The 20,391-nt window shown below is 46.3% G+C and overlaps 5 protein-coding genes across 7 annotated transcripts; 3 read left to right on the top strand and 2 right to left on the bottom strand.

Moving 5' to 3' along the window:
• Positions 1–1,565: 1,565 nt before the first annotated feature.
• BDCG_06666 lies at positions 1,566–4,713 on the bottom strand. 2 transcript variants are annotated; one of them, XM_045422421.1, is made up of 3 exons: positions 4,588–4,686; positions 3,996–4,532; positions 1,566–3,920 (listed from the first exon to the last, which is right to left on the bottom strand). In XM_045422421.1, the coding sequence occupies exons 2-3, from the start codon at positions 4,455–4,457 to the stop codon at positions 2,940–2,942; spliced, it is 1,443 nt and encodes a 480-aa protein (XP_045281793.1). In that variant the 5' UTR covers positions 4,458–4,532; positions 4,588–4,686; the 3' UTR covers positions 1,566–2,939. The 2 variants fall into 2 exon arrangements, with proteins under 2 accessions (XP_045281793.1, XP_045278061.1); XM_045422420.1 differs by having other exon boundaries at positions 3,996–4,713.
• Positions 4,714–4,790: 77 nt separating this feature from the next.
• Positions 4,791–10,365, top strand: BDCG_06665. Of its 2 annotated transcripts, none has more exons than XM_045422418.1 (4): positions 4,791–5,258; positions 5,425–7,498; positions 7,713–8,997; positions 9,071–10,365. In XM_045422418.1, the coding sequence occupies exons 1-4, from the start codon at positions 5,015–5,017 to the stop codon at positions 9,095–9,097; spliced, it is 3,630 nt and encodes a 1,209-aa protein (XP_045278060.1). In that variant the 5' UTR covers positions 4,791–5,014; the 3' UTR covers positions 9,098–10,365. The 2 variants fall into 2 exon arrangements, with proteins under 2 accessions (XP_045278060.1, XP_045281792.1); XM_045422419.1 differs by having other exon boundaries at positions 5,311–7,498.
• A 276-nt stretch (positions 10,366–10,641) lies between these two features.
• Positions 10,642–11,850, top strand: BDCG_06664 (uncharacterized protein; the record flags this gene model as incomplete). The annotated part of the gene is made up of 1 exon (XM_045422417.1): positions 10,642–11,850. The coding sequence occupies one exon, from the start codon at positions 10,642–10,644 to the stop codon at positions 11,848–11,850; it is 1,209 nt and encodes a 402-aa protein (XP_045278059.1).
• Positions 11,851–12,412: 562 nt separating this feature from the next.
• On the top strand, positions 12,413–13,912 carry BDCG_06663 (nitrilase; the record flags this gene model as incomplete). The annotated part of the gene is made up of 1 exon (XM_045422416.1): positions 12,413–13,912. The coding sequence occupies one exon, from the start codon at positions 12,413–12,415 to the stop codon at positions 13,910–13,912; it is 1,500 nt and encodes a 499-aa protein (XP_045278058.1).
• A 63-nt stretch (positions 13,913–13,975) lies between these two features.
• Positions 13,976–20,381, bottom strand: BDCG_06662 (U3 small nucleolar RNA-associated protein 10). Its single transcript, XM_045422415.1, has 7 exons — positions 19,859–20,381; positions 16,994–19,790; positions 16,650–16,934; positions 15,550–16,587; positions 15,126–15,488; positions 14,913–15,057; positions 13,976–14,822 (listed from the first exon to the last, which is right to left on the bottom strand). Exons 1-7 carry the CDS (start codon positions 20,233–20,235, stop codon positions 14,383–14,385), a joined length of 5,445 nt encoding a protein of 1,814 aa, XP_045278057.1. The 5' UTR covers positions 20,236–20,381; the 3' UTR covers positions 13,976–14,382.
• Positions 20,382–20,391: the final 10 nt, after the last annotated feature.

Genomic DNA, 20,391 nt, shown 5'->3' with positions numbered 1-20,391 from the left:
GAAGTACATCTCAACTAGGAAAATGATAGTAGATGAATTGATCAAATCTTTAGACACTATTACATTTCAGTGATTCCTTGATTTATTAGGTCTTACAGGCGGAAAGGGTCAGAATGCCTGAAATTAATGTATGTAGCATGATTTGAAGAGACTCAGAGACTGCATGACAGACTTTTCTATATAACATTTGAAGATAATCACAGTGTTAAGATCTCACACGGTGATGTGAGAGAGGATGTAGTGGCGGCCGCCTTGATGGCGTTGCCCTAGCGATTGCTCCGCCTGCATGTGATCTCTTATGTTATATAATGTAGCTAGCTGCTCTCATAATAATAGGAGAATCAACCTTTCCCACATACATTTTGATGGGGTGCACGTGATGTCACGTGAGGTCACGTTACAGCGTTTTTTGCACGGAAAAGTTGGTTTTTCTTTAATATATAGAGAGATCTTCAAATAATCATCATTAATTATAACCATGTCTAAATCTTCTAATTACACTGAGAAGCAGTTGCAAAGAGCTGTTAACATGTATAAAAGCAATTCAAAATTAAAAATCACATCTCTGTTATGAGAATTCAAAGTCTCATATGCTATCTTGTATGAGAGAATTAATGAGAAGAAATCAAGAACTATAAGAGTTTCACTGAATCAAGTATTGAATGACAGTCAGAAAGAGATAATTAAGATATGAATTCATTAGTTGAACATTAATTTTTACTCATTTATCATCAAGTATATTGAAGCTGCTGCAAACTACATGTTAAGATAGTATTATACAGATTCAGAGACTGCATCTTTCATAGTAAGCAAGATATGAATATATTGATTCATCAAATTCCTGTCAGATTATAAACAAGTCAAGCAAAAACCCATGAATCTACAATAATGCTCTGAATCTCAACATATATAATGATGATGATGATGTATGTAATCACTTTACTCTGTCATCTGCAGATTAATTATCAACTGCCTTCTTGTAATTAATCTTCTCAGAGATGGTTGCAAAACTACATCATCAAATCAATGCAGCAGTCAAGACCTTAGAAGATATGAAGAATACCCTTACACCTGGTTTGACAAGGCAGTTGAACAAGATCTTCAAGAATAGCATGATTCAGGTGAAATTGAACATATATCATGAGAGTGAACTTGCAGATCATTATTAAGTAAATAGACATCAGATCATCAAATCCTTCTACAGACAGGTGCAAGTAGATGAAGTCCTTACTATTAAGAATGCCAATTGCAAGATTGCAATCTGTAGAGTAGATGAGATGAAAAAGATGTTCAATAAGACTCTTCAATTGATTGAAATCAAATCTATAAAATCTACAGTCACTCAACCACAATAAGATAATTCTATAGAATCTCAACTTACAGTGGATTCTACACCTTCTAATGAGTATATAGATAATCTTTATGTTATAGATAGATATGATGATGATTATTAATTAATTTTTGAAGATTACTATATTCAAAATATTTTCTTTACAGTGTGGTTTTCCATACGCTGTGGCGCACTCACTACAGAGAGTGAGTAAGCATGGCACGGTTAGCTGTTTATTCAAGCACCACAGGCATTCACCCCCTCAGAATTATGGTTAGGAGAGAGAATGGATGTTGGTAACTGGATTACAAGTTAAATTCTTAGCGCTAATAAAACTTTTGAAAGCGACCTCTGTACATCTGTACATGTACATACACACTAGTTTGTTATATTTGACCTCACGCCATCTGGGATTGTTCCATAGCTAAGCTTTTTGTAGGAGTTCCTCCTGCATCAGCCTAGATTATCATAAATACATTACGGAGTACAGATAACCTTGAATCTTCCTACACTTTTACTGCGGCAGCAGCAGCAATATTCTGAACCTTTTCTCCTTTTTTCTCCGTTTTTAACTAAGGTCAATTTACTATACACATGCCCTCAGTATATTTGGTTTCCAGTCATTTCAGTTTCCTGCACTTGTCTGGATATCGTGAACGCAGCAATTTAGACGTTTTGAGAAAATTCACAAGTTTTTCCCTTTCCTGGGACTGGATACTGGATCTTCAAATCACAGCCTGTTCTGTTGGTGGCGGTGTTGTGTTTTCTGAACATATGTCTTAGGAGAGATAGGAAATGATGCTCTGTTCGCCGCCGATGCTAGGGTGGGGTGGGGACCAAAATCCGAAGAGGGGTTCTAGCTACATACATATATACGCGAAGAAGATTATGGATGTTTTTATCTATCTTTTTTTTTTTTTTTTTTTTTTTTTTTTTTTTTTTTTTTTTTTTCCCTTTCTCCTATTTCTTATAATATTTTATTTTTGATAGCAAAATATGTACTCTTTCTCCGGTCACTATGAAGAGGGTAGGAGCAGGAGCAGGATCAGAAACAGAGCAAAACTTATCTACTTGAAGTACGGCGATTAAGGAAGGGTTTTAAAATGGAAAAAAGCAATTCCTGCGTAGCTTGACAATCTGGTTTCTAAAAACATGGGAAAATGAGGGATTACAGGTACCAGTATGAGCAGAGGAACAAGGAACGGAACGGAACGGTACGAGATGTAGTGATTAGGGCAGCAGAGATGGGGGGGGTTTAGGGCTAAAGCATAGGGAAAGCGATGGTAAAGGAAGAAAATGAAGATGGTGGTGATGACAGGGCATTACAGCAAGAGTTTAAAAAAAAAAAAAAAAAAAAAAAAAAAAAAAAAAAAAAAAAAAAAAAAGGGTAGAACGAAAAATAGAACATCAAATGAATCATAGTTGGAAAAACTTTCATTTTTCTCTTAAAACTCGGGTTTGTTGGCATCACCAACATGCTGGAAGCGTGACGGAAAACAAAAGAAACGAAATTACATAAAGTATAATGAACAATGGCAGGCCCCGCAATTCTTGCTTTGCTGGGGATATAGGCAAGACACAATAGTGAAGCAGAAGAAGGAAGGAATGTTCATGGATGGCTGAGTAAATATTCAACCGCGCCCTGCACGCTACCGCCCGTCCGTCTCAAAGCCTCAATATTCCGCTCGAATTCGTAAAAGCCCATATCATTCAGTTGTCTCAGTTGCTCTGCATATCTTTCTTCCGGCGGCCGGGTATCCGGGGGCGCTGGGCTGCCAACACCTCCACCCCCGAACAAAGCCGCAAGGGGATTGTTGGCTGGGTCTACATTGGAAGAAGGCGCGTTTTGGCCGCCACCTAGTGCTTGTAGCATCTGAGAGAGCAAATTAGGGTCCTGGAGGAATGGGTTGTTTTGAATGTTTGCGAAAGGGTTGGAGGGGTTTTGAGGTTGCTGCTGCTGCTGCTGCTGCTGGTTTTGGTTGTTCGGGTTGGCTTGAGGTTGGCCGAAGAGGGCAGGGTTAAATAATGATGCGAATGGGTTTGGTGTTGGAGTGGCTCCCGTAGATCCCTCTCGAGCTGTTCCTGTAGTGTCGCCAGCTGGTGCTTGTGGAGGGGTGGTTGCGCCGAATGGTGGAGTTGCACCGAAGAGGGCGGCGAATGGGTTTCCGCTAGCAGCACCAACTTGAGCTCCCGGCATGCCAAACAAGTTGAACATGTTTGCGGCATCGTTGGACGCATGGGCAGATGGATTCTGATTATCCTGGGAACCCAAATTCTCCTCGGGGGTTGTGTTTGTTACACCTGGAGCGGGAAATGCGCTACCTACTCCAGCCCCTCCGCCACGACCTAAGCCCATGGCCCTTTGCATCTGCGTCATTTGGCGGATCGCATTTGGATCAGTCAATATCCGTCTAAATGCCGGCGATTGCATCATTTGGCGAACCCCGGGGCCCATCTCCCGCAACATCGGGTTTTGCTGAATCATCAGGTCAAGAAGTTGAGGGTTTTGTAACGCTTCATTCATCGTAGACTGGAATTGCGGATTTTCGAGCATGCTAATTAATTCCTCCGAATCTGGAGGTGGGCCCATCTATGCGAAAACGTCAGGGTTCGGTTTCAAAGAACCCGTTAAGGAGAGGGACGGAGCGGAGTTTGTTTCACTTACACCACCATCAGGTCCAAACATACCAGCACCTGGCAACTGCGCAAACCCAGCATATCTTGCGCCTGTAAGTCCCGCTAATGGATTATTTCCCGTCCCGGCCGCGATGTTGGTTGGCACGTTTGCCACGCCCGGTGATCGGGTTCGGTCTCCCGCTGCAGCGCTGGCACCTTGAGATGGGGGGGCTGGGCGCTGATTGCTCGCGGCGCTCCTAACAAGGTGAATAGCATGGCCATCCTTAACGTTGTGAGTAGCTAGGGTATCGCCATCTTTCAGCACCCGACCAGAATAGATCAGGCGTTGTCGTTCTGCTGGCACATCAGCATAGTCGGGGCCAGCTAGTTTAGCTTTCAGATCGGCTATAGTGGTCGACGGGTCGAGCGTCAAAGTATATTTTATATCATTTGAAGATTTGACGTGGAAGGTGATGGGCGATTCCTCGCCTCTAGAACTATCCTCCGCCATGATTACAGAGCCAAGTGAGGAGTGAGGGGAAGAGCAGGGCGAGGAAGAGGGATGAACAAAAGACGTACAACCCAGCTAGAGGATGAACTCAGGATGTTAAATCGTAATATAAAGAGACAGGGGGTCTTACAACAGCAATATCCGCTTGTCTGACAGTGAAACAGTACGGAGTACTGATGCAGCATTGAACAGAGGTAAAGCCGCCGTGGTCGTGATTGATGGCTGCAGGACGTAATAATGGCGGATCGGCGCTAGTGCCGAAAGGGAGCTCGCCTGCGCCACTAGAGCCGCATGGAACAACACCGAACCTAGCAAAAATTCAACCTCAACCAACCTCCACACAACACAAGAGAGCTAATTTTCTTGTGCGATTACCACCCCGTCTGTTTTCTACACTGCTTCGTTGCACCTATACCAGTGGCTAGGAACTGCCTTGACCGCGTGTCAGGTCTCTTCTATACTTATGACAATGCAATTGACTCCCCTCTAGCCTGTGCCAGATCTTCTGCCTGTTCTCGTCTGGCATAGGCGTCCTCAACGCCCAATATTGTCTCAAAATGGCGACCACTTCGTCGTTGTTCATGTACTCGCTGACAATCCAACCGCCTACAGCAATTACTCAAGCAATTCTGGGCCAGTTTGCAGGGACTAAGGAGCAGCAGATTGTCACTGCGTCTGGTTCAAAGCTCACAATACATCGCCCTGACCCGACACAGGGAAAAATCAGATCTCTTTTTTCCCAAGATGTTTTTGGTATCATTCGGACATTGGCGGCTTTTAGGCTAGCTGGCAGTAGTAAAGGTATGTTATTTACCCATCCCCTTTATCAAGACCACTTTAGTGATTCGTCAAGCTCTTGGGGCAGCGCAAGCTCCTGTTGTTGCGCACAATTCCACGCCGCACCGCTGAACTCTGTCCCTTGTCGCCTGGCAGCTTTGATTGAGCTATGCTGAGTGTGTCTTATTAGATTACATCATCATTGGGTCTGATTCCGGACGGATCACCATCATCGAATACGTGCCGTCGCAGAACCGGTTCAATAGAATCCATCTTGAAACTTTTGGGAAATCGGGAATTCGACGCGTTATTCCTGGACAATATTTAGCAGTCGACCCGAAGGGCAGAGCGTGCTTAATCGCTTCGGTGGAGAAAAATAAGCTAGTATATGTTCTGAATAGAAATACCCAGGCGGAGTTAACGATATCATCGCCGTTGGAGGCCCATAAACCCCAGACATTGGTTTTTGCCTTGGCGGCGCTTGACGTTGGGTATGACAACCCGATATTTGCAGCTCTGGAAGTTGAGTACGCTGAGGCAGACCAGGATCCCACGGGCCAGGCCTATGAAGAATTGGAAAAACATCTCGTTTACTACGAACTCGACCTAGGTTTGAATCATGTGGTCAGGAAATGGTCTGACCCAGTCGATCGCTCCGCGACGATGCTCTTTCAAGTTCCTGGCGGTGCAGACGGCCCTAGTGGCTGTCTTGTGTGTGCAGAGGACAACATCACCTACCGTCACTCAAATCAGGATGCCTTCCGTGTACCTATTCCGCGTCGCAGTGGGCCCACAGAAAATCCAGAACGAAAACGTTACATAACAGCTGGCGTTATGCATAAAATGCGTGGTGCATTTTTCTTCTTGCTACAGACCGAAGATGGAGATCTTTTCAAGGTTACCATTGACATGGTGGAGGATGACAATGGCCAGATCACCGGGGAGGTTAGAAGATTGAAACTAAAGTACTTTGACACTGTGCCCATTGCTTCGAGCTTGTGCATTTTGAAAAGTGGCTTCCTCTTTGTCGCAAGCGAAACGGGGAATCACCACTTCTACCAATTTGAAAAGCTTGGCGATGACGATGATGAAATCGAGTTTACCAGTGACTCGTACTCTGCAGACCCTTCAGAACCTCTCGCTCCTGCATACTTTCGCCCACGGCCTTATGAAAATGTCAACCTCGTCGAAAGTATCAATTCATTGAACCCACTGATGGATTGCAAGGTCGCGAACTTGACAGACGACGACGCTCCTCAAATATACACCATATGCGGCACCGGCGCGAGAAGCAGCTTCCGTACCCTTAAGCACGGCTTGGAGGTATCTGAAATCGTCGAATCTGAACTACCAAGCGTACCATCAGCCGTTTGGACTACTAAACTCACACGTGAAGACGAATTTGATGCTTACATCATCTTGTCTTTTTCTAATGGAACGCTCGTTCTCAGCATTGGCGAAACAGTAGAAGAAGTAACAGATACTGGATTCCTATCTTCTGCACCAACTCTTGCTGTCCAGCAACTAGGAGAAGACTCTTTAATCCAAGTTCATCCGAAGGGTATACGCCATATCCACGCTGACAGAAGAGTTAACGAATGGCCAGCACCGCAACATAGATCGATCGTTGCAGCTACAACAAACGAGCGCCAAGTTGCCGTCGCATTAAGCTCCGGTGAGATCGTTTACTTCGAGATGGATACGGATGGTTCACTTGCAGAATACGATGAGAAACGAGAAATGTCTGGCACAGTCACATGTCTTAGCTTGGGTGAGGTCCCAAAAGGACGTGCGAGAAGTTCATTCCTCGCTGTGGGTTGCGACGACTCTACTGTCCGTATTTTGAGCCTGGATCCAGATTCAACACTGGAAAATAAGTCTGTCCAAGCTCTTACGTCGGCACCATCAGCACTATCAATTATGGCGATGTCTGATTCCACATCTGGTGGATCCACACTTTATCTGCATATTGGCCTGTATTCGGGTATTTACCTCCGCACAGTGCTTGACGAAGTGACCGGAGAACTATCAGACACTCGTACGAGATTTCTTGGCTTAAAGCCTGTAAAGCTTTTCCAAGTTTCTGTGAAAGAACAGAAGGCTATTCTGGCATTAAGCTCGCGTCCTTGGCTCGGTTATTCGGATTTGCAAACCAAAGCATTCATGCTTACCCCTCTGGATTATGTCGGTTTGGAATGGGGTTGGAATTTTAGTAGTGAACAATGCATCGAGGGAATGGTTGGCATCCAAGGACAGAATCTTAGGTACGTACTGAAATTTCTCCCCCCTCTTTTGAATGTCTGCGAAGTTTTCATGATGAAACAACATCCCGAGTCACACGTTGACTATGCGGAATAAATAAATTATTTAAATATCCAATTGTTCCTACTGAAATAAACTCAAACACCTCCTAACCTTGGCGTATCTTTTGCCCCTCTTATCCTGATGTAAAATTTACTGATACGTTTTTACAAATAGGATCTTTTCTCTTGAGAAACTGGAGAATAACCTCCTGCAGGAAACGATACCACTTCAATATACGCCGCGACATTTTATCAAACACCCTGAACACCCACTATTTTATGTAATCGAAGCAGACAACAACATCCTTTCACCAGGCACAAGAACCAAACTTCTGAATGACTCTGGTGCTGTCAATGGTGATGCGATGGTCTTACCGCCGGAAGAGTTCGGTTACCCACGCGGGACTGGTCATTGGGCATCATGCATACAAATTGTTGATCCAGTAAATTCGCAAAGCGTTATTTCACAAATCGAACTGGAAGAAAATGAAGCTGCCGTTAGTGTGGCAGCTGTGACCTTTTCGAGCCAAGATGACGAAACCTTCTTAGTCGTGGGAACCGGAAAAGATATGGTTGTTAACCCAAGGTCTTCCTCGGCCGGCTTCATCTATGTGTATAGATTCCAGGAAGAGGGCAAGGAGCTAGAATTTATCCACAAAACCAAAGTTGAGCAACCTCCGATGGCCCTTCTTGGCTTCCAAGGGCGGCTTCTGGCTGGTATTGGTACGGATGTAAGAATATACGACCTGGGGATGAGGCAGATGCTTCGAAAATGCCAGGCCTCAGTTGTCCCGCACCTTGTAGTGGGTCTGCAAACACAGGGTAGTCGAATCATCGTCAGCGACGTACAGGAAAGCGTGACCTACGTTGTCTATAAATACCAGGAAAACCGCCTCATCCCATTTGTGGACGATGTTATTTCTCGCTGGACCACTTGCACAACAATGGTGGATTACGAAACTGTTGCTGGAGGCGACAAGTTTGGGAACCTATGGCTTCTCCGCTGTCCGGAAAAGGCGTCAGAAGAAGCCGACGAGGACGGATCAGGAGCTCATCTGATTCATGAACGACAATACCTACAAGGTGCCCCTAATAGGCTAAACCTTGTCGCCCACTTCTACCCTCAGGATTTACCCACCAGCATCCAAAAGGCGCAACTAGTAACGGGTGGCCGAGATGTCCTCGTATGGACCGGCCTTCAGGGGACTGTGGCGATGTTAATACCATTTGTCAGTCGTGAGGAAGTGGATTTCTTCCAAAGTCTGGAAATGCAACTTTCGTCGCAGAACCCTCCGCTCGCTGGACGAGATCATCTAATTTATAGGAGTTACTATGCCCCTGCGAAGGGAACCATTGATGGCGACCTTTGCGAAACGTATCTTTTGCTTCCAAATGACAAGAAACAACAGATTGCCGGGGAGTTGGATAGGTCGGTACGGGAAATCGAACGGAAGATTGCCGTGAGTGCCTTCCTTGTTACATTTGGCCCTGCATGTTGCGGGAATGTCAATCTTGCTAACATTGTGTATCTAGGATATGAGGACAAAGGTAGCTTACTGATCTAGGTTTGAGCATGGAAATCGGAGTTCGTGTTCTTTTTTTTCTTTTTGTTTTTCCTTTCGTTGGCCTCCATGTACACTACTCGGCAATTCTATCCTCGGAGCCTCAATGATTGGGTTGCTTTATATCCTGGTATATTTCCTCTGGGTTTTATTTTCTTGGCCGGCACAACTTGAGTAAGTTTATTAACGCTTCAACCAAGTTGAAACTTAACGGAAGATTAACGAACGAAATTAATATAATGGTTCCGCATGGTACCGTGCTCATATTATGATTTTCTGCTTCGTGCATTCCGTGACTGCCTGTCCTCTTAGCAAATGCTTGGATTATTTCGAAAACACAAAAAGTGAAGGTAGTCTCCTTCCTCGCTCGATCTGTTTACGTTTTCAATCGTCAGATCTTGAGCTGGATGCACCCCATTCCATCATTTTCCCCTCTCTCCCTGTGGAGATTTTGGGAGGGTTAGGTAGCGATGGGGTGTTTGAGACGAGAATAAGGGAAGAGAGAATAATATTCTTTTTCCCTTCCTGACAACGATCTTTGAGTACGACCCCGTCCATTTCTTCTCCAAGATTCTGGGATCGTAATATATCAGTTGCTACAAGATTATAATAATTGCTGGAAAGAATACAATTTTAGTTTTTTCTATTTCTGATTTGTTTCCTCTTCTTCTTTCTTACTATTGCGCTTTGAGGAGCTTCTTGGACAAAGAATTCGTTTTTCTTACCCCGATTCTTTCTAGGTAAATATATTTATTTGACCAGGCTGCATCGCCCCTCTGTGAAGCCTAAAAATGAATTCGCCTTTACCCACCTCAAACACTCCACCCCTTAATCCTGCCTGTCGCTGGGTGTCACTTCACCTCACGACCACAAAGCTAGCTTTTCATTATGGAATGTGAAGCCAAGATGGACTAAAATGTCTTTACTACCAGCCGTAGCAACGGAGGGTCTTACCTTGGACAAAACTCTCCATGGCCACTGGGAGAGTCGGCAGTTCGACTCCCACCTTTGCGTCTAGCTCCCGAAGGCAGGTTAGATGATCTAGGCACTCCCAAATGAAAGGACTTGGGGGTGTGAATAGGTTTGATACTTTAGTACGAGCTGCTGCGTTTGAGATATTATCCAGCTTTGTGTGCTTTTGTTAGCACTTCCTTGCTTCCTTTCTGTATACTGCTCCTAGGACTGATGCAGCAGTATACTGAAATTCACTCATGCTGATTGAGTGGCAGACAAAGAAGATAACCTGCAGGTCCGCTTTCACACAAGGGCTGTCAAACCCGTTCGAGTCTTTGAAAGATACTGTTTCATCCGTCGAGGGACAAAGTGATTGTCTTGTATAACTGGATTGCCTTTCTTTATTTCATTCATTATTTGCATTGTTGTTTATTTTGTTCGCCTGCTGACTATTATTTCTGCCAGGAGTAACAGAGTATAAATAAAATTGATATTCCCTTCCGCGCTTTCCTGGGATATTTGCACTTCATATTGTACCATGACGACTTTTACAGAAACGCGATTGGAAAACCCAGGTGCACATACGGAATGGAACTTCAGCGGGTTCCAGGTCCATCCATCAACGCTGCTAGAAAGCGGATGAGGACATCTAGTGAAAATCACTCGCCTAGTAGAAAAACCAGCCTTCCTCGCGCCCAATCTATCGAAAGATATCTCCGGCCCCGAAAAGGATTCCTATCATTACCAATCGAACTACGATGCGAGATTTATTCCTACCTACTCGTAGTGGACCCAAGTATGAATGCCCCCGATGATCTAAACAAGCCCCTGGACAAGGTGTTGTGTCTTCAGACTCTCCACCTTAATAGACAGATTCGTGAGGAAGCGCTACATATCTTGTTACACAAGAACGTGTGGATCCACTTCCAAATAGGCCCCATCACCGTACCGAAGCATGACAGCTATCATATATACCAGCTCGGGGACGCCGGACGCTATGCCCAGCCGAATATCCCTATCAGCGGGTTCTTGGGCGAAAGAGTGAGGCAAAGGCTCGTGGCAGATGTGAAAGTTACCCAGCGATCAGAATTCGTGGATGAACAGAGATGGCAAACCGAGGAGGGAGTTGAAGTCCGTAAGGACATCCTCTTTGCATACAATGCGGGCCGCTACAATCATCTATGTCATCTAATCCGCCGATTCGGAGCTCTTGCCATCAAGAGCCTTGACATTTCTGTCTGTTTTCTAGAACATAGGTCCTGGCGGTGGCAGTTGAGCTCAGACATGCGACTGGGGCTCGCACAGTTATTGGTTACCACCAAGAACACCCTTTCTTTCACAGTCCGGGGAGCAGAGGAGCTACAGGACAGATTTAAAATAGCGGAGGACGGATGGAGGTCATACTCACGGAATACTCCTGCTCCAAAACAGTTCAACGACGAACTAGAAGAAATTATATCCAAGTCGGCGATCGCGCTTGACCAGGGCGCATATAACGACGCCAGATGTCGCCTCAGCTACGTGGATGATATACAAGCCATCCACTCCCAAGCATTTGTACAGGGTGATCCCGACGAAGAGACCCGCCGCGAAGCTCTTGAAAGGGATATGTTCGTCATTCAGGTGCTTGCTGTTGCACTAAGCGACAAACGTCGGCCACAAAGTGCGGCCCGCCTCCTCAGAAAGCTCGATCTAATGTGCGCGAATGAATGGTTCCGCGGGGGGGATAATGCAGGCCTGCTGGGCTATGCTTGCGGATCCCTAAATAGGCGGCTTCCGAAAGCAGGACGCTCTTAATCTGACTAACCTTGATAGCCCATGATAATATTGTTCATTGAAAAATCCACTTACATCATCTTTGTGTGCGGGATTTCTAAATGAAGGTACGGTACAGAGTACTGTTCAACAGAAAACTCCACCCTTGACATGAGTTTCAGAATGCCAACCAAAAAGTAGGGCAGACTCACAAGAATCTTTGGGGATTGCCTTATTTAGCATGTAAACTTCTAGTTCCAAGGGCTCGGGCACAAATTGAGGGATATTGGTGAAATTATAATCAAATATTTGATTCCTCGCAGTTGACAACCAAGTACGCCGAGGCCGGCTATTACATCATCCCGCAGAGCGGGGAATCACATTGCCGAACCCAGCCGCTACGCACATACATACATACATGCATCCATACATACACCCGACGGCGCAACTGTCCCCGCTCGGGCTTTGGCTCTTTTATCGACGGGGATTGGGGTGAAAACGTCCTCTGCTTACCGGTTAAGTATACCATATATCTCCTCGCCCAGTTTACTCGTGGGCCACCCACCCGCTACTCAGCCGAACTGAGTCGCCTAAGTGAGCAATCATGCCGCAGAAATTAACCGTCGCAGTCGCGCAATCGCGCACTCGGGACACCTTGTCTGATACCCTCCAAGCCTTAGAATGCACTACGCGCCTTGCTATGTCCCGTGGAGCCCACGTCCTGCTTTTCCCAGAAGCATATTTGGGTGGTTATCCGCGAACTTGCACCTTTGGTGCCTCCGTTGGGGCTCGAGACCCTATTGGCCGCGAGCAGTATCTACACTACTTTCACGCTGCAGTTGACCTTGGGGATACCCCTGTTGGTGCTGGAGATGACTGGATTGAAAGGACTCTTCCAGTTGCGAAGGGGAAGAATTACCGGGGCGATGGTACGAGGGAGTATCTAGAACGGGTCGCGCGGGAGACGGGAGTTCTGCTCATTGTTGGCTTGATTGAGAGAGCCGGTGGGAGTTTGTACTGTGCCGTCGTCTACGTGGATTCCAAGCGAGGGACGTTGGGGAAACGAAGAAAGGTGATGCCTACTGGTAGCGAGCGGCTGGTATGGGCACAAGGATCCCCGTCAACCCTGAAGGCCGTTACCACCGAGATTAACGGGGTGAAACTGACGCTAGCAGCTGCCATATGCTGGGAGAACTGCATGCCCCTGCTACGACAGAGTCTCTATTCCCAGAATGTGAACCTCTACCTCGCCCCAACTGCAGACGCGCGTGATACCTGGCTGCCATTGATGCGCACAGTGGCGTTTGAAGGGAGAACTGTTGTGTTGAGCGCCAACCAATGTGTTCGGAAAAGCCAGCTTCCTTCGTGGATCACAGCGGGTCAGGGACATACTAATGTCGCAAGCCACCACACAATTGAAGCCAAGCCATCGACCAGTTTTCGATCAATACGACGGCGACGACAACCTTCGATGACTACCCTAGAAGGATCACATGAGATTGTGTGGCCATGCAATGATCCTAACGCACCCAAGACTACCAAGATTACCCAGGAAAACCTCCCTGAAACGGGCGGTGGGATCCACCCATCCCCCGGAGCGGAGTATCATACCAATAGCACAGCCGTCGATGGAGTGGGAGTAACGGAACAAGATGCCGATCCATTCGCCACTCTTTCATCACCGACGCAGTCAATAATGACCTCTCCTTCCGAACCACATCCGGATCCCCCGTCGGTCCCCGACCCCACAAAATGCCGTAGAAAATCTATTATAACGGAAGACGAGCACGAAATTACATGGCCAGATCATACAGCGGATACCAAGAAGGGGGCAGCCTCCACATCGTCACTGTCCTCTGACACTTACTTGTCCGGCGGCGGCTCTTGCATAGTTGGCCCTATGGGAAATGTGCTAGCGGGCCCAATCTGGAATGTGTCTGATGGCGATGATGGTGATGACAGCAGCCACATCCTAATTACAGAAGTCGATTTTGAGGACTGTGAAAGGGGCAGGTTGGATTTGGATGTTGCGGGGAGCTATTCGAGGAACGACGCTTTCAAGTTGACAGTTGATGGTCTCGATTTGAATCCACCTCCTATCTAGGCTTTCTGGGTTGTCCTGTTAACTTGTCGAGGCATGGCTGGTGAGACTGCAAGAATAATTCGACTTTGGGAAGACATTCTCTTTCACACTTTCACACGGATGATCGCTGGGCGGGTACAGGCCCTACCTATCACATTTTTGGCTCAGATAATTTGTAAAGACGCCACAGTTGAGAGGATAAACTGCTGATTTCCTACATTATACCCCTGTGAACGATGATGTTCTCTTTGAAAATCATGCGAAGAATTCCCTGATGAAGATAGCAATAGGCAATTTGCAGCAACTAGGCAAGCAGAGTAGGATATTTGAATCTATGTCTAATATTTATATCATGCGTATATACAACATGAAACTGCGTTCTGCAATTATAGAATGACCAACAAATGCAATTGAACCAAACTAAAGCGCAGAGATGCACCAAGAAAAAAAAAGCCGTAACAACGAAATTTCATTTTTCCTTCCCTTTTTTTTTATACCAACATATCATCCAATTTCTCGCCCAACACCTCCTCAATAGCCAAAACCCACCTCCTCACCTCCTTCTCAACGTTCTCGTCATCATCTTCCATCAGCTCACTGATGTACGGCAGCATCTCAGGTAGTAATGCTAGCCACTCTTCACCCAGGCGCTCTGTCAGGCTGAACTCGCACTTTACAGCAGCAAGGCGAGTGTACGGATTGTCGCCACCGTTTCTACCCGTGCTACTAACACCGGGACGCATGAGTTTCATGATTGCAGAGTTGAGTTCCTTGTGGTTGTCCGGTGAATCCGCCGCGGCGGCGAGTTCGACGATGGTGGGGATGGCTTCGGCGGTGATGAGTTTGAGGCTTGATTGGTTGGTAGAGTGGGAGAGTTGCGTGACCAGAGGGCCGGATATGGCTGCTAGATGGGTGGGGGATTGCCAGAATTCTGCTCGCGGTTGTTAGTGAGGTTGTCATATTAAAATTTATCAGCTGTGGAAACAAGGAATTTTTTTTTGTGGGGGGGCATCTTGCTTACCATCTTGATCGTGCTCAAAAGAGCTGCGAAGCATACGCATAGTGGCTAGCCATAGCCCTCTAGAGTCCTTGTCGTTGCATCGTGCGGTCTTTAGGATTTCAACTGTACTCTCAATAATGTAGCTGGAATAGCTAGTAACAATAGACTAGAATGGGGGGTTGAACATTAGTTCCATACAGATCATGCAAATTGCAAGGATTGAGTGTACGTTACCTGGAGAGTGCCAAAAAAAGCCCCGAGGAACTTGTAGAAAGTGGTAAGTCTCAGGAGCCTTCCTGAGCCATCCGATTTAGGAAGCCCGCCCGCTGCCCACTCCGTTAACTGGACAAACAATGGGCGGAAGACGGTGTCATTTAGTTTGTAAATCATTTTGATCCCCATATCGTTCACTTGGCTTTCGATGTCATTAACGTCATCCTCTCCGTAACTGCTCTTTGTTGGCTGAGAGAACTGTGTACGACGAATATCGAGAGCTTTCTCCAATAGTTTGGTCAAAGTGGGGACATTTTTGACGGTTGACGATTTTGGGTTCTTTTCAATAGCGAGGCTTGTAACCTCCAGTACCTCACCGATAGCCTGCAACATGATGAGTAAATTAATTCCAAAAACGTAGGAGGAATTGGAAAAATCAGCTTACCTGAGGTCCCTCGGACACAGCAAACGACCAATTGGATTCGACGGCTTTAAAGAGTTCGCTAACATCAAGACGCCTTGCAAGAAGGTTCAATGCTTCGTGGCGGTTCTCGTTGGAGTCTTCGGGAAGATTTGCAGCTGCTGATTTGAAAGATAGGCAAAGGATATTGTTGAGATGGTCATCGGATATCATCCACGGAACATGCGTAATAAGGGCACTGATAAGGGAGTAAATTGCGTCATGCAATTCTGCATTTTTCTTGTTGGACTCCAGGCAACCCTTTAGGAGCCCAAAGGCTCGTGAAAAGACCGCAGGGAGGACTGGAATAATCGCTTCGCCAACAACTTCCGTCACAGAAGCAAGATATAAGATTCCAATCACACGGATGCGGTCATCGGGTTGGCCAATACAATTCTCGCCAGCAACCACTTTAGCTGCTTCTACTACGGATGTTGGATCTTTCTTTCCGTATTTCTCCGCTATCTTATCAATACAAGCAACGGAGGCATGTTTCAAGAGAACATCATGAGAGCTCTCAAGTATACCGACAAGGGTAGGTAGAAACGCCAAAACCCTGGATTGAGAGGCGGAATCTCTCTCGTGGCTCTGGTTTAATCTGCTCTCTAGTAGTCTCAATACTCTTCTGCGCAGGTCATCATCGGGCCGTCGAAGTAGAACTTCGATGGTATCGAGGAAGTCAATCAATGACAAAGTCCCTAGGAGGGATCCCAAGGCATCACCGCAGGCTTTGCTAACTGGTTTATTGGCTCGAACGGTGTCAGACAGAGCGAGCAATTGCTCCAAGATGCGAGAGAAAAGGTTGTGGATAGGGGCCACATCGGCATCATCAGAAGTGAAAATCTTCGTCATTTGAGTTTTCAGTGATGTGCTTTGCAGAAGGTGGGATAACGCTTGCAGCAGATCAGCCGCTATTCTGGGCGGATCTCGGCCATCCTCGCCACCAACCCCAAGAAGCGTGCGGGACAAATTCGGCTTAGGAAGTAACGCGTCCGCAACAAGGTCCAGGTACTTAGTATATGACTGCAATGCGAAAGTTAGCAGAAGAATAATACAACACGAGCCAAACATGCCGTGTAACTCACGTTAAGCTGTAGTTCTACACCAGTGTTAGCTGCAAGGGAAGTCATCAACCCTACTACATCCCGATCCGTTCCGTATCGATTTGCAAGCATTGCGAACACGGCGAAAAGGAAATCCCCGGCACCCAGTTTCGTAATCAATGCTTCAAAAAGTCTCAACCTGCGATGTGATGGAATATGCTCAAATGCAGCAGTAAAGCTGAGAAGAAGTTCTGAGGTACCGGACACTACGTCCCTCTTTTGATTACGCAATGATTGTATAAGTGGAGGAACCACTTGATCGATTGTCTAACCGTAGTTTGTTAGATGCTTCTAATAAGAAATTAAGTACGAAGGTCACAACATACCTGGTCGATGACAAGAGCTGAGTATTCATCATCCTTTTTCAGAACGTTGGAACCCATGAACGTAAATATTGGCATTACGCTATGGAGGATAATTTCTGGGGATATTGTAGCCAACCCTGCTACTAACAATAAAGCCGTGTTTTGAACTTGCGGGCTCTGGGATGTGCGAATGCAATCGATGATCATGTCCGCACGAATGACTGAGGTATCCAGGTTATGTTTGGGCAACAATTTCGCTTTGTTAATAATAGCAAGCATGATACCTAGAACAAGACTGAGTAGGTAGCTCATTTCTGCCTGAAGCTGTAGTTTCAAGTGGTGCACGGCAGCAAGAGTTTGGAAAAGTCCCCCTAAGAGCTGAGGATAATTTTCCGGATTTGACCCATCAATAAGTTCCAGGATAAATGTGACCTTTCCGATAATCTGACTTAACTCCTTCGGATCTCTCGTGGTCATTGCAACCATATTATTCTGACTAGTCCGCCGTCGCTTCGCCGCAGGTGCTTGCGGCTCCGTGTCAATTACGGCGGTAGAGATCTTGTAAAGGAAGTGATTAAGGATAGGGCCAGAGAGATCGACTGTCCGAAGGAGGTCTCTGCACAGATTCGATAGTCCTTCATTTCCAGCAGAGAGCCCTAGAGCCATTTGGAGGAAAGTATCGGCAGCACTGACCTCACTGTCCTCTGTAAGTGATGGCCAGATCTCGTTGAGGCGCTTGAAAACAGCGTGTGCAAAGGCCGGCCTTAAAGTGTTAGATTGAGACGTAACGGATGAGAGGAGAATATCAACTGCGTTCTTGCGCTTTCCAGAAACAGTGTCAAGGACCTGCTCTTCCAACTCATGGACATCCACTTGTTCTGTATTGGCGATTTTCACTATGTCGTCATCGGTTAAGAGCTTCCATTGGTCAAGAAGAGGAGAAAGTTCCTCTGTACGAGAAGTAGAACCAACTTTCCCAAGACGGTTGAGAATTTTGAGCAAACGAAGTTTTACTGCATAAAGGGGGGTGATAATCGTATGGGAACACAAGAAAATAAATAAGTCTAGTCGAACTGTCTTTTTTAGTTCAGAATCCAGAGTCTTAGTATTGTCGGCGCCAGAAGCAGATGTCCCACGAATTGCGCTCTCCAACACGTTTCTTATCTGGGCCGGCTCCAGTACGTATTCCTCTAATGCAGGCAATAAGGCACGATGGGCAACTCTATATACGTCTCGTGGAGATAACCACCGAAGAGATTTAGATCGCTCGGTCTTCCCGTAGAGAGTATTGTAGCCCCAGCAGCGCTGGGGCTTGTGCTCGTCCTCCTTCTTGATTTTTGCGCAACTGCGTCCAAAAGCGGCAAGCAGGCTGGCTGCTTCTCTTCGAACCCTCTCGGACGGATCACAGAGCGCTGAGATTATATATGGTAGAGTTGCTTGCATGTCAATGCAGCTAGAGGCATTCTCAGTGAGGCAGTCTGCCATAAGTTGGACAGCTGCTGCTCTGCTTGCCGGCGAGTATGGCCCAGAGCAAAAGCGCATGAGGAAAGAGAGATACAGAGTATCCTGAAGAGCTGAACCCCGGTTTAAAATGGGCAAATCAATAAATTGCAATAGCTTTTCCTTGTTCCCAATCGCAAGTACAAATGTGTGCGCCAGTTGACCATAAATCGCCGAATGTGGTCCTTCAAGAAAGGAAGCCTGTTTGGTAGATTTGGGGATTCCCTCCAGGGACCTAGCAAACATATCTTCCTTTTCACCGGTGTCCGCAACGTCTTCCATTTCGACATCTTCGATGGTCATTAGAATTTGATTACTTTCAATAACCGTCTCAAGACCCATCTCTAATGCGTTAATATCAATGCTCGATTCCTGAATAGCATTTTGGAGTAAAGGGGCCAAAGACTCGGACTCAGTAAAGTGCTGGATAATTTCCGAGAGAATTGTCCGGCTTTCTTCGACCATACGGCCGGATTTTTGTACATCGTTGGCTGCTCGAAGAACAATAACCATTGCCTGAATTAGAGCTTCTGGCTCTAAAATGTCACGCTGTATAATGTTGTTCACGAATTTCAACGGAGCCAGATCTTTCTGCTCACTAATATCCTTGGTGCATCCATGTATCAAACCAAGAAGTAATCCAGTCACCGAGGATCGTGCGCAGAGTTCAGAAATCAAATCGAGGGAGTTTTCGAAACAAATGATAGACTTGACAACATTCCGGGGAAGTTCCTGGGAACTTTTGTGTTGCGCTAGGACGGATAAACATGTCATTGCTGCCAATCGAGTCTCCTGGGTCCAGGTTCCAGCGACAGCCTCCAAGAGTCCGTCCAACACGGTATCCTCCAGCGAGGTCTTCTTTGCGATAACAACACAGAGCATGTAACAACCGATGATAATTTCGGGGGCTTTTGTGAGTCCAAATCCGCTATGCAATACCGGAAGGATCTGAAGCAAAACATCCTCCTTATTCCTTCTTTCCACCTCTCGTCTTCCAGAGCTCGCGGAGTCCAGCATGTTGGCCAGAGCTTCCGTTACAACGCCAGCCCAAAATGATAGAAGCCCTTGATAATGTGCCTGAGCCTTGCTGACCTGCAAAACATAATTATTTAGGGAAGAGAAAAAAAGTTTATTCGTTGAGGCGCTATGGACAATCGGATGCCGAGGTGGGAGGGTCAAACTCCGTCTATAAGGGTTTAAAACTTTGAAAGCCGGGGGGAGGTTTTCGGGTAAAATCGAAAGAAGTACTTTGAACAAATCAGTTGTATGGTACGGAAGAAATGTGAGTAAGACGAAGGCGGTATTGTGCTCGTGAACTCTGAATGATTCATGTTAGTTAAGACTCGCTCCAGCAGAGTGAGTGAGGCATAGGGATTGCAAACATACCCGAATCGACGAACCAGCCACTCCACCGCCTTGATGGCTGGTTGAAGTAGAAGACGGCTACCGACAAGTGCCAGAAATTCCTCCAACACAGTATCCAGCTCTTGATTTTGTTCTGCATTCATTTCAAGCCTATCCTCTGACTTGCTCTGTTCGCTGAATATCGTACGCCGGAATCTCACAAATCTTGAATCAAGCGCACATAATTCCTGGAATCCTTCATGACATATTTGGTAAATAGTATCAAAGCTCTGAGATACCGCATCCCTCTGTTCGAACAGCAAAGATTTCGAGTGCGCAACCCGTTGGGCTTTCAAATCAAGCTGGTGCGTCGAGGTTGCAGCTATTTGCGATAGCTGCGCGGCGAGCGAGGACGCCATTGTGATTAACCGTTCAGGGAGATTTTGAAGTTTTAGGGGGAAAAGGCCATGTCCAGTAACATACTAAATGTCATATAATAACTCCGAAGGCCGTCTGCTAGCTGTCGTGGAAATTCCTCCGGGGCGGTTGTGATGGTGGAATCAAAACCTATCTGG

This window comes from Blastomyces dermatitidis (assembly GCF_000003525.1).
Source record: "Blastomyces dermatitidis ER-3 genomic scaffold supercont1.7, whole genome shotgun sequence".
Taxonomy (NCBI): Eukaryota; Fungi; Ascomycota; class Eurotiomycetes; order Onygenales; family Ajellomycetaceae; genus Blastomyces; species Blastomyces dermatitidis.
Note: the sequence above shows the minus strand (reverse complement) of the source record. Positions and strands in the feature narration are given on the sequence as shown.